Source organism: Arachis stenosperma, chromosome 5 (genome assembly GCF_014773155.1).
Source record: "Arachis stenosperma cultivar V10309 chromosome 5, arast.V10309.gnm1.PFL2, whole genome shotgun sequence".
NCBI lineage: Eukaryota > Viridiplantae > Streptophyta > Magnoliopsida > Fabales > Fabaceae > Arachis > Arachis stenosperma.
This window is the reverse complement of record NC_080381.1, coordinates 99,222,338-99,234,319: the sequence shown is the minus strand read 5'-3', so window position 1 is coordinate 99,234,319 and position 11,982 is coordinate 99,222,338. Positions and strand designations below refer to the sequence as shown.

The 11,982-nt window shown below is 39.1% G+C and overlaps 2 protein-coding genes across 2 annotated transcripts; both read right to left on the bottom strand.

Annotated features, from left to right (window-relative positions):
* Nucleotides 1-5,298: 5,298 nt before the first annotated feature.
* On the bottom strand, nucleotides 5,299-6,123 carry LOC130980998 (uncharacterized mitochondrial protein AtMg00860-like). Its single transcript, XM_057904640.1, has 2 exons — nucleotides 6,027-6,123; nucleotides 5,299-5,783 (listed from the first exon to the last, which is right to left on the bottom strand). The coding sequence occupies exons 1-2, from the start codon at nucleotides 6,121-6,123 to the stop codon at nucleotides 5,299-5,301; spliced, it is 582 nt and encodes a 193-aa protein (XP_057760623.1).
* Nucleotides 6,124-6,213: 90 nt separating this feature from the next.
* On the bottom strand, nucleotides 6,214-7,499 carry LOC130980997 (uncharacterized). Its single transcript, XM_057904639.1, has 2 exons — nucleotides 7,258-7,499; nucleotides 6,214-7,183 (listed from the first exon to the last, which is right to left on the bottom strand). The coding sequence occupies exons 1-2, from the start codon at nucleotides 7,497-7,499 to the stop codon at nucleotides 6,214-6,216; spliced, it is 1,212 nt and encodes a 403-aa protein (XP_057760622.1).
* Nucleotides 7,500-11,982: the final 4,483 nt, after the last annotated feature.

The window sequence follows — 11,982 nt, the reverse complement described above, 5'->3', positions numbered from 1 at the left end:
GTGAGAGACTAACTATCAGATAATGTTAGACTAGAGTGTCATCAAAAGAATGCCCCTTCCGCAGTAAAACTATATCTACTCGTGGCCGTTCGGAGAATTGCCGTGAGGCTCGTCCATCTCCTCATCCTGCTCTATGTCTATCTCAGGATCCTCCTCCTCCTCATCATCCGTAGCTACAACTATACCCTCAGATCCGCCAGAAACACTGCTGTCACTATGTACAAAACCATTTGCGAGCACAGGTCCGTTCACGTATATAGGAGCTACCCCATTGTTCGGTAGTGCCGGCTCATCAGGCTGTGGAAAGTCAGGGATCGGCTCAGGGGGAATGTCCCACTCTGGTGGTATCACAGGTACGTAGTCACCAGCTAACTCGGGCTCATCAGGAATGATAGGCTCAGGTTCCACCTCATTCAAAGGTTGAGCTGGTATAGGGTGCTCGGGGTCATCAGAAAAAGGATGTACAGGTGCGTCAGGATGTAACCAGGATAAGGGAAAGTCGTAAGGAGCATCAAGGTCAAAATGCGGGCTAGACAGAGGATGTTGAAAAGCTCGATTAGGTAACACATATCGTCTAATACGAGGCTCCAATCCCATGATGATGTAACTGTGATGTACCGGATCCTCGTAGACGTAAGGGTCCTCGAACTCATAGAAGATCACGCCCGTCTCCATCTGAGGGGGAGGAAGGGAGAGAAGGGGTAAGAACTGGGGAGTCCTTAGTAGGGTCGGGGTTATTAGTTACGTTCATTTATTTGGGGTCGATTAACAGACGAATAACATAATATAGCGAAACAGTAAACAGAAGATAAAGATAGAAATAGAAAGTAGAGACAACAGAACACAAATAGAAGAACTCAAGGAAATAAAGTACACACCTAGCCCTCAAGCAGACAAACATAAAGAAATAGTTCACACACAAGAAGAAAAGCAACAGAGAGTGATGCGCAGACAAGAATGATGCATGTCTAGCCCTAGTACAGGCCATGAGCTCATGTGTCGGTTGGCTGCCCGCAATCCTGACATTTATCCGGTCACGAGTAATCCCGATTTCCCAGATACGATTTTCCGTTCCTAAATAAATGCGCATATAATAATAGCCGCTCATTTGAGACAGCCTCTGCTTACTGCAGGAAAATATATATATATATACTCTGCTCTGCTCTGGGGAAGCGGAAAATAGCTGTAGGTAACTTAGTTTCCCTACAGAAGCTCTGGGTTGCATTAAGCAACTAATATATATTAAATATAGCTCTGGGTTGTATCAAGCAACTAATATATATACATATCTCTTTATTCTGTTCTGGTTTCCCTTTTTTCTGTATCTCTTTACTCTGTTCTCTGTATCTCTTTTCTCTTCTCTGATTACTCTTTTCATCTGTATCTATATTACTCTTTTTCTCTTTATCTCTTTATTTTATTCCGATTACTCTGTTTTCTGTGTTTCTCTACTCTACTTTGATTTCTTTGCTTAACGTATGTATTTAAAGCTTATGTAAATTTCGGTATGAATAGTTAACCTGTCCCAAATATAGGTTCATTAAGTCTATACTGAAACAGTTTAACTTTTCATATTATACCTAACCCTAGTCGCAACTCAAGTACTAACTAAGTTGCCCTTGTTCGTTCACTAGTCTCTGTCTGTTTTTCTGTCGTTAAAACGTTAGACTTTTTCTTTGGTTTTTATCTTTCCTTTGACTTTTATCTTTCTTTTATCTTTACCTCACTAATATGTTCATACCACTCCCTAAGTGTTTTATGAAAGTAATTAGGAGAATTCTGCACTAAAAGTTGTCTTTCTAAAGCTTTTACGGAAAACTGCCTTTTTCGCATTATTTTATTATTTTTATTAAAATATTATTTTTATGTAAATATTATTATTTAATATTTTATTATTATTTATTATTTTATTATTAATTTTCGAAAATTAACTTACCTTTTACTTTTAACCTTTAAAATTCACTTTTTACACCCGTAACTTTTAATATTTCTACTTTTACCACCCTAACTTTCAGAAATTACCAAACAACCCCTTAAACACCAAAAATTTTACTTCCTTGCCCTTTTTAAGATCTAAGGCCTGTTCTTCATTGTTCTTCATCACACTCAAAGTGTTCTTCATGTTCTTCATAAATTCTTCAGATTCTTTCTCTGTTTTTACCCGTTTTTCAGTCTTTTCAGCAACCGATTTTTACTATAATTCATAATAAATTAGTAGCCACTAAAACCCCATCTTTTCTACATGATTTCAACACAAATTGAACCTCAATTTAAGCCTAGGGTTTCGTTTTTCCAGCTGCTCCAAGAACATGAACATAAAGCTTGAATTTCATCAAATTTCATCAAAATTTCACCAAATTTTCACCAAGAATCAATCATATATGCAACCAATTTTTAGCAGAGCCAAATTATACAACATTCACACAACTCAAACACAAATAATCAAGATTAATTTCGTGGCACCCTACCTGGTTTTGCTGCTCCTAATTCAATTAAACTTTCAGGTGGTCCCTAAGCACTTTTTCCTCCTAAATCACATCAAGAAAACACATATTTAACCATGTTTCCTTGAAACCGAATCAAAAGAGAGATGGTGCAGCCAAATCACCTTGATCCCAGCCTTGATAAGTCATATGATCATGTAGAGAAAGAAGAGAGGATCATTTTGGTCGGATTGGAATTTTGATTTGAGTTTTAGTTCAGCAAAAATCAAGCTTTGAAGATTTAGAACTAATAACTTTTCTCTCTTTTTCTCTCTACCTATTTTCGGCCACAAAGTGAAAATGAGCCAGCCTTGGGGGTTTTGGGGGTGTAGGGTGAGTTGTGATTGGTTGGCTTGGAGGTGGATTAAAATAATATTAAAATATCTCAGGTGTATAACTACTAAAACTAGATGTATAAGAACACTTGCAAAAACATCTCTAAAAATTATTTTCTGAGCTACTAGCTTAAATAACACTAGTAACATATTTATTATGAGAATAAAACATGAATAATGAGGCCTTAGCATTGCTAAAGTCATCAGAGAGTGCTGGTGTTAAGCTACACCAGTAAACTGTGAACCCGGTTAAATCGATTTTCTATTTTTAACTAAAACTGACCAGGTAACCTTATAATATCATTCAAGAAGCTTCTAATACTCCTATAATGATGATATTACCCTATTATCTCTCTTCTCTCATGAATCGAGTCCGGTTCGTTAAACTGAGACTATTTACAAAAAACCGGATCAAAACTCCTAACCGATACGGTTCAAAAACTATGTTCTTCATAACTTCATTATCGAGCTTGCCTCATAAAAGGTTCTAGCTTAAATATGACATAATGAAATTAGGATTGATATTCTTGATGATATATCAAAGGTTTTCCCTTTACTGATCTTCCGGAGAAATTCGTGCTTTCAGAAAAGGTCTCGCGTACTCGAAAATCGGGGTTGTTACATTCTACCCTCCTAACAGAAAATTTTGCCCTCAAAATTTCAGTTACCTGAGAATAGATGCGGGTAATCAGCTTTCATCTTATCTTCGAGTTCCCAGGTGTGCTCTTCTTCCCTCTTTGTCCCCAAGCTATTTTGACCAAGCGAAGAGTTTTGCCTCTTAGCTGCTTATCGCTTCTTTCTACGATCCGAACTGGTGATGCTTTATATGTCAAATCGTCTCGTAATTGTACTGTCCCTGGATGTAAAATGTGACTTTCGTCGGGAATATATTTCTTAAGTTGTGAGACATGAAAAACATCATGAAGGTTTGATAGATATGGAGGAAGGGCTACTTGATAAGCTACTAGACCGACTCTTTTAAGTATTTGGAAAGGTCCTATGTATCGAGGGTTAAGCTTTTTAGTCTTAAGGGCTCTACCTATTCTAGTAGTCGGGGTTACTTTAAGAAAGACATGGTGTCCCTCACTAAACTCTAAGGGTATACGTCTATTATCGGCATAGCTCTTTTGACGACTCTGTGCTGTCTAGATCTTCTGGCGAATCCCCTTTATCTTCTCAATAGTTTCTTGCACTAAGTTTGGACCCAAGACACTAGCTTCTCCGTTATCATTCCAACACAATGGTGTCTGACATCTCCTTCCATAGAGAGCTTCATATGGTGCCATACCGATACTTTGTTGGTAACTATTGTTTTAGACGAACTCGACCAACGGCAAATATTTATCCCAACTACCTTGGTTATCCATCACACAAGATCTTAGCATGTCTTCCAATGTCTGGATTGTCCGCTCTGATTGTCCGTCTGTCTGAGGATGGTATGCTGTACTTATATGCAATTCTGTTCCTAAAGCTTTCTGGAAAGCTCCCCAGAATCTGGAAGTAAACCTCGGATCTCGGTCTGAAACAATTGATGAAGGTATTCCGTGCAATCGTACAATTTCTTGAATATATATCCGTGCCAGCCTTTCTAAGGTATAATCAACTCGAATCGGAAGGAAGTGCGCTGATTTTGTCAACCTGTCCACAATTACCCAAATGGCATCGTGTCCCGTTGAAGTCCTTGGCAATCCCATAACAAAATCCATAGTGATCTGCTCCCATTTCCATTGTGGTATTTCTAAGGGTTGCAGGGTTCCTGATGGTTTCTGGTGTTCCACCTTCACCTTTTGGCAAGTTAAACATTTTGAGACATAATCAGCTACCTCTTTCTTTAAGCCCGGCTACCAGAACATTTGTTTCAAATCCTGGTACATCTTTGTTACTCCAGGATGCATAGAAAATCTACTTTGATGAGCTTCTGCAAGAATCCTTTGCCGTAAATCTCCAGAGCTAGGCACACAAATTCTGTTCTTGTATCTCCAGAGACTGCTACGATCTAGTCTTACAGCTTCTGGTTCTTCTACTTTTATCCGTCTCAGCATCGTCATCATTTCTGAGTCTTGTGCTTGTGCTTGTTGAATCCTAATCTTAAAATCTGGTGTTATATGCAACTGCGCCAAACAGACTCCATTTGACGTCTCAGTTATAGCCAACTTAAGGTCCTCAAATTCCGTAAGTAGCTTCTCTTCCTTTATCATCATCCAAGAGATACTCAAATTCTTCCTGCTCAAGGCGTCTGCCACCACGTTTGCTTTTCCTGGGTGATAACTTAACTTAAAATCATAGTCCTTCAGGAACTCCATCCACCTTCGCTGTCGCATATTAAGATCCTTCTGGTCAAAGATATACTTTAAACTTTTGTGGTCAGAGAAAATTTCTAGTTGAGCGCCATACAAATAGTGCCTCCAGATCTTCAGAGCAAACACCACTGCAGCCAACTCTAAGTCATGCGTTGGATAATTTCGTTCATGAGGTCTCAGCTACCGGGAAGCATAAGCCACCACATTTTTGTCTTGCATCAGCACACATCCAAGTCCTTTATGAGAGGCGTCACAGTATACTTCAAAAGGTTTCTGTGGGTCGGGTAGTACTAATACAGGTGAAGTTGTTAACTTCTCCTTAAGCATCTTGAAACTTCTATCACACTCAGCCGTCCAAACGAACGGAACTTCCTTTCGTGTAAGGTAAGTCAAAGGTAAGGCTATCTGTGAAAATCCTTTGATGAACCTCCGGTAATATCCAGCAAGTCCGAGAAAACTCCGAACTTCTGTAACGGTCGTAGGTGGTTCCCATTGCACTACTGCTTCAATTTTTGAAGGATCCACCGCAATTCCTCCCTGTAATATAACATGTCCCAAAAATGCCACCTTCTCTGTCCAGAACTCGCACTTTGATAGTTTAGCATATAACTTTCGAGTCCTCAGTATCTGCAATACAGCCCTTAGATGCTCTTCATGCTCTCTTTCTGTCTTCGAATAGATGAGAATATCGTCTATGAAAACTAGTACGAACTAATCAAGGTACGGACGGAAGATACGATTCATGTAATCCATGAAAATTGCAAGAGCATTAGTTAGTCCAAACAACATAACTGTATACTCATAGTGACCATATCGAGTTCTAAATGCAGTCTTCGGTATATCTGACTCTTTCACTCAAATCTGGTGATAGCCCGATCGCAAATCAATCTTCGAAAACATAGTTGCACCTTTTAACTGATCCATCAAATCATCTATTCGTGGAAGTGGATACTTGTTCTTGATAGTGACTTTATTTAACTGTCGGTAATCTACGCAAAGTCTCATTCCACCATCCTTCTTCTTTACTAGCAATACCGGAGCTCCCCAAGGTGATGCACTGGGACGAATAAATTTCTTCCCAAGTAGCTCATCCAACTACTTCTTCAACTCTGCAAGTTCCAGTGGTGACATCCGGTACGGTGCTATGGAAATTGGTCCGGTTCCAGGTACAAGTTCAATGCTGAATTCTATCTCCCGCTGAGGAGGAAACTCAGGTATGTCGTCCGGGAAAACATCAGGAAATTCCTTCACCACTCGGATTTGTTCTAAGCTTACTTCACTGTCATTTGAGCTAGCCGCTAACAGAACGTACCCCTCACAATCACTCCCGTCTAAGGTAACTCTTACAAAATTCAGATATAAGGTATATGACAAAAATGGTTTAATATCTAAACTATCAGACGGAATAATAGCAGTTCTTTCAAAGCAATCAAGGAAAACATGATACTTGGACAACCAATCTAATCCTAGAATAACTTCTAAACCACATAGAGGCAAACAAATTAGATCATGTATAAAAGTTTTGTTTCTAATAGTGAATGGTACTTGCAGGTACACTAAACTAGTCAAAGCATTTTGGGACGCAGGTGTATGGACAATTAGATCAAAGTTCAACTCAGAGAAATCTAGTCCCAACTCACGAGCAGCAGTTAAAGAAATAAAAGAATGCGATGCACCCGAATCATACAGTACAGTTAGAAATCGATTCTTGACGTAACACTGACCTTGGATCAGGGCGTCTGATTGCATAGCATCATCAGCAGTCATGGCAAACACTCGACCTTGTTGCTGGGTTCGTACTGGATTTCGAGCGAATATCTTTAGGCATTCCTTAGCAATATGTCCAGTTCCTCCACATCTATAACAATTGAATGTTCCAAACAAACACGGGTTAATACCATGATCCTTCCCACATCGCTTGCATGTAGTGTTCACCTGCACCTGTTGAGGTCGTTTGCCATTATCCTGCCTCGGTCTACCTCCGTTTCCACCCACAGAGCGAGCAGGAACGTTACCAGCTTGTGGATTCCTTCGCTGTGGCACACCAGGTGTCTTGAAGTTTGTCCTTCGTGGTTGCCAATTATAGCTATTGTAGTTCCTTGGTGGAAATCCTTGACGACTTGCTTTAGAGGCAATTACCTTCTTAGCACATCTTCTACTAACTTACACTTATTAACTAGCTCAGCAAAATTTCGTATCTCCAATGGAACTACTGAACTCATCAGATCTTCACGAAGGCCCCCTTCAAACTTCAAACATTTCCATTCTTCAAAGTCAGCAGGATTCCCTTGGCAGATCTTGGAGAAACGGCACAAGTCATCAAACTTACGAGCATATTCTGCAACAGTTGTGTTACCCTGCTTCAGCTGCATAAGTTCCATCTCCTTAGCGTCACGAGCTGCCCTCGGAAAATACTTCTTATAAAATTCATCCTTAAAAGTATTCCAAGGAATATCGCCTTCATCTTGTTGCAGCAGTCGTTGTATCCCCTACCACCAATGCTCAGCTTCTCCTTCCAGCATATAAGTAGCAAACTCCACGTGCTGGCCTTCCGGAACATGCTGCGCTCGCAGTGATCATTCGATAGCTCGAAACCAATTGTCAGCATCAGTCGCAACAAGTGTACCTTTAAACTTAGGCGGTTTAACTTTCAGAAAAGTCGCAAGGGTCATAGGTCTTTCGAGATGCCCTAAGTTATTCTCATCATTTCCACTATCTTCCCCATGCTCATTCTCATTCCCGTTTCTCACTCCAAGACGATCAACAGCCCTAGCCGCTGCTACTGCAGCCTCACGCACTGCCTCAGCCACAGCGTTCATGGTAGTCATAAACGTCTCCTGTTCTCTCTCATAGTTAACATTAGGAATTCCTTCCCGTATGCCTCGTCTCCGTGAACCCATCGTGGTCCTGTTCACACCAAACAATCATTATTAAGGTGATCAGTCTTAACACTTCAAGTCAAGTGTGAACCTTCCCAGAATGAAAACATAGAGACAATCGTGCAACACATATCACATAGATATCCTATAAGCATGAGACAGACAACAGAGTATGCAATGAAGCATAGTCAGTCCACTCCCCAGGCTCTATTGGGAACGAACTGCTCTGATACCAACTTGTAACGACCCAACTCCTAGTATGCCATGGTCATACAAGAAGCTAAGTGTTACTAACTTATCCTTCATAATTGTTATCTATTATTTAATATTTGAGCCTGTTCCTTGTTAGAGCGATGCCAATTTTACGAGTAATTTTTTTTATATATTTGTTACGGACGTTCAGGTAAAATAAACAAGCATACAATGAGAGTAATAGAAAAGTGGCATAAAGAAACATAGAAATACAGCTGATAATATACATCATGTACACTATAACAAAACATGTAGCGTTTACACAAGATCAAGTCAGTTTACATCCTCGTCATCCTACGTAGCTAATATTTACACGACACTCCCAGGGCCTTGCCCATGCAAAAAGCCGCTAAACTGGCACCCAGGCTAGCCTAACCACTATATAGCTCCTAGCTCTCGGGTGTACTAACACAAGTGAGAGACTAACTATCAGATAATGTTAGACTAGAGTGTCATCAAAAGAATGCGCCTTCCACAGTCAAACTATATCTACTCGTGGCCGTTCGGAGAATTGCCGTGAGGTTCGTCCATCTCCTCATCCTGCTCTATCTCTATCTCAGGATCCTCCTCCTCCTCATCATCCGCAGCTACAACTATACCCTCAGATCCTCCGTTCGGGTATATAGGAGCTACCCCATCGTCCGGTAGTGCCGGCTCATCAGGCTGTGGAAAGTCAGGGATCGGCTCAGGGGGAAAGTCCCACTCTGGTGGTATCACAGGTACGTAGTCACCAGCTAACTCGGGCTCATCAGGAATGATAGGCTCAGGTTCCACCTCATTCAAAGGTTGAGCTGGTATATGGTGCTCGGGGTCATCAGGAAAAGGATGTACAGGTGCGTCAGGATGTAACCAGGATAAGGGAAAGTCGTAAGGAGCATCAGGTTCAAAATGCAGGCTAGATAGAGGATGTTGAAAAGCTCGATTAGGTAACGCATATCGTCTAATACGAGGCTCCAATCCCATGATGATGTAACTGTGATGTACCGGATCCTCGTAGACGTAAGGGTCCTCGAACTCATAGAAGATCACGCCCGTCTCCATCTGAGGGGGAGGAAGGGAGAGAAGGGGTAAGAACTGGGGAGTCCTTAGTAGGGTTGGGGTTATTAGTTACGTTCATTTATTTGGGGTCGATTAGCAGACGAATAACATAATATAGCGAAACAGTAAACAGGAGATAAAGATAGAAATAGAAAGTAGTGACAACAGAACACAAACAGAAGAACACAAGGACATAAAGCACACACCTAGCCCTCAAGCAGACAAACATAAAGAAATAGTTCACACACAAGAAGAAAAGCAACAGAGAGTGATGCGCAGACAAGAATGATGCATGTCTAGCCCTAGTACAGGCCATGAGCTCATGTGTCGGTTGGCTGCCCGCAATCCCGACATTTATCCGGTCACGAGTAATCCTGATTTCCCATATATGATTTTCCGTTCCTAAATAAATGCGCATATAATAATAGCCGCTCATTTGAGACAGCCTCTACTTACTACAGGAAAATATATATATACTCTGCTCTGCTCTGGGGAAGCGGAAAATAGCTGTAGGTAACTTAGTTTCCCTACAGAAGCTCTGGGTTGCATTAAGCAACTAATATATATTAAATATAGCTCTGGGTTGCATCAAGCAACTAATATATATACATATCTCTTTATTCTGTTCTGGTTTTCCTTTTCTCTGTATCTTTTTGCTCTGTTTTAATTACTCTGTTCTCTGTATCTCTTTTCTCTTCTCTGATTACTCTTTTCATCTGTATCTATATTACTCTTTTTCTCTTTATCTCTTTATTTTATTCCGGTTACTCTGTTTTCTGTGTTTCTCTACTCTACTTTGATTTCTCTGCTTAATGTATGTATTTAAAGCTTATGTAAATTTCGGTATGAATAGTTAACTTGTCCCAAATATAGGTTCATTAAGTCTATACTGAAACAGTTTAACTTTTCATATTATACCTAACCCTAGTCGCAACTCAAGTACTAACAAAGTTGCCCTAGTTCGTTCACTAGTCTCTGTCTATTTTTCTGTTGTTAAAACGTTACAAACTTTTTCTTTGGTTTTTATCTTTCCTTTGACTTTTATCTTTCTTTTATCTTTACCTCACTAATATGTTCATACCACTCCCTAAGTGTTTTATGAAAGTAATTAGGAGAATTCTGCACTTAAAGTTGTCTTTCTAAAGCTTTTACGGAAAACTGCCTTTTTCGCATTATTTTATTATTTTTATTAAAATATTATTTTTATTTAAATATTATTATTTAATATTTTATTATTATTTATTATTTTATTATTAATTTTCGAAAATTAACTTACCTTTTACTTTTAACCTTTAAAATTCACTTTTTACCACCCGTAACTTTTAATATTTCTACTTTTACCACCCTAACTTTCAGAAATTACCAAACAACCCCTTAAACACCAAAAATTTTACTTCCTTGCCCTTTTTAAGATCTAAGGCCTGTTCTTCATTGTTCTTCATCACACTCAAAGTGTTCTTCATGTTCTTCATAAATTCTTCAGATTCTTTCTCTGTTTTTACCCATTTTTCAGTCTTTTCAGCAACCGATTTTTACTATAATTCATAATAAATTAGCAGCCACTAAAACCCCATCTTTTCTACATGATTTCAACACAAATTGAACCTCAATTTAAGCCTAGGGTTTCGTTTTTCCAGCTGCTCCAAGAACATGAACATAAAGCTTGAATTTCATCAAATTTCATCAAAATTTCACCAAATTTTCACCAAGAATCAATCATATATGCAACCAATTTTTAGCACAGCCAAATTATACAACATTCACACAACTCAAACACAAATAATCAAGATTAATTTCGTGGCACCCTACCTGGTTTTGCTGCTCCTAATTCAATTAAACTTTCAGGTGGTCCCTAAGCACTTTTTCCTCCTAAATCACATCAAGAAAACACATATTTAACCATGTTTCCTTGAAACCGAATCAAAAGAGAGATGGTGCAGCCAAATCACCTTGATCCCAGCCTTGATAAGTCATATGATCATGTAGAGAAAGAAGGGAGGATCATTTTGGTCGGATTGGAATTTTGATTTGAGTTTTAGTTCAGCAGAAATCAAGCTTTGAAGATTTAGAACTAAGAACTTTTCTCTCTTTTTCTCTCTACCTATTTTCGGCCACAAAGTGAAAATGAGCCAGCCTTGGGGGTTTTGGGGGTGTAGGGTGAGTTGTGATTGGTTGGCTTGGAGGTGGATTAAAATAATATTAAAATATCTCAGGTGTATAACTACTAAAACTAGATGTATCGAAACACTTGCAAAAACATCTCTAAAAATTATTTTCTGAGCTACTAGCATAAATAAAACTAGTAACATATTTATTATGAGAATAAAACATGAATAATGAGGCCTTAGCATTGCAAAAGTCATCAGAGAGTGCTGGTGCTAAGCTGCACCAGTAAACTGTGAACTCGGTTAAACCGATTTTCTGTTTTTAACTAAAACTGACCAGGTAACCTTATAATGTCATTCAAGAAGATTCTAATACTCATATAATGATGATATTACCCTATTATCTCTCTTCTCTCATGAATCAAGTCCGGTTCATCAAACTGAGACTATTTACAAAAAACCGGATCAAAACTCCTAACCGATACGGTTCAAAAACTATGTTCTTCATAACTGCATTATCGAGCTTGCCTCATAAAAGGTTCTAGCTTAAAGATGACATAATTACAATTAGGATTGATATTCTTGATGAT

Excerpts from the sequence above, each read along its gene's own strand:
- LOC130980997 (XM_057904639.1), bottom strand. The coding sequence starts at position 7,499 with ATGGAACTTATGCAGCTGAAGCAGGGTAACACAACTGTTGCAGAATAT. Across the intron at positions 7,184-7,257 it reads GTAGAAGATGTGCTAAGAAG|GACAAACTTCAAGACACCTG; the intron begins GTAATTGCCTCT and ends GCAACCACGAAG.
- LOC130980998 (XM_057904640.1), bottom strand. The coding sequence starts at position 6,123 with ATGAGACTTTGCGTAGATTACCGACAGTTAAATAAAGTCACTATCAAG. Across the intron at positions 5,784-6,026 it reads TTTGATGGATCAGTTAAAAG|AAAGAGAGCATGAAGAGCAT; the intron begins GTGCAACTATGT and ends ATTCGAAGACAG.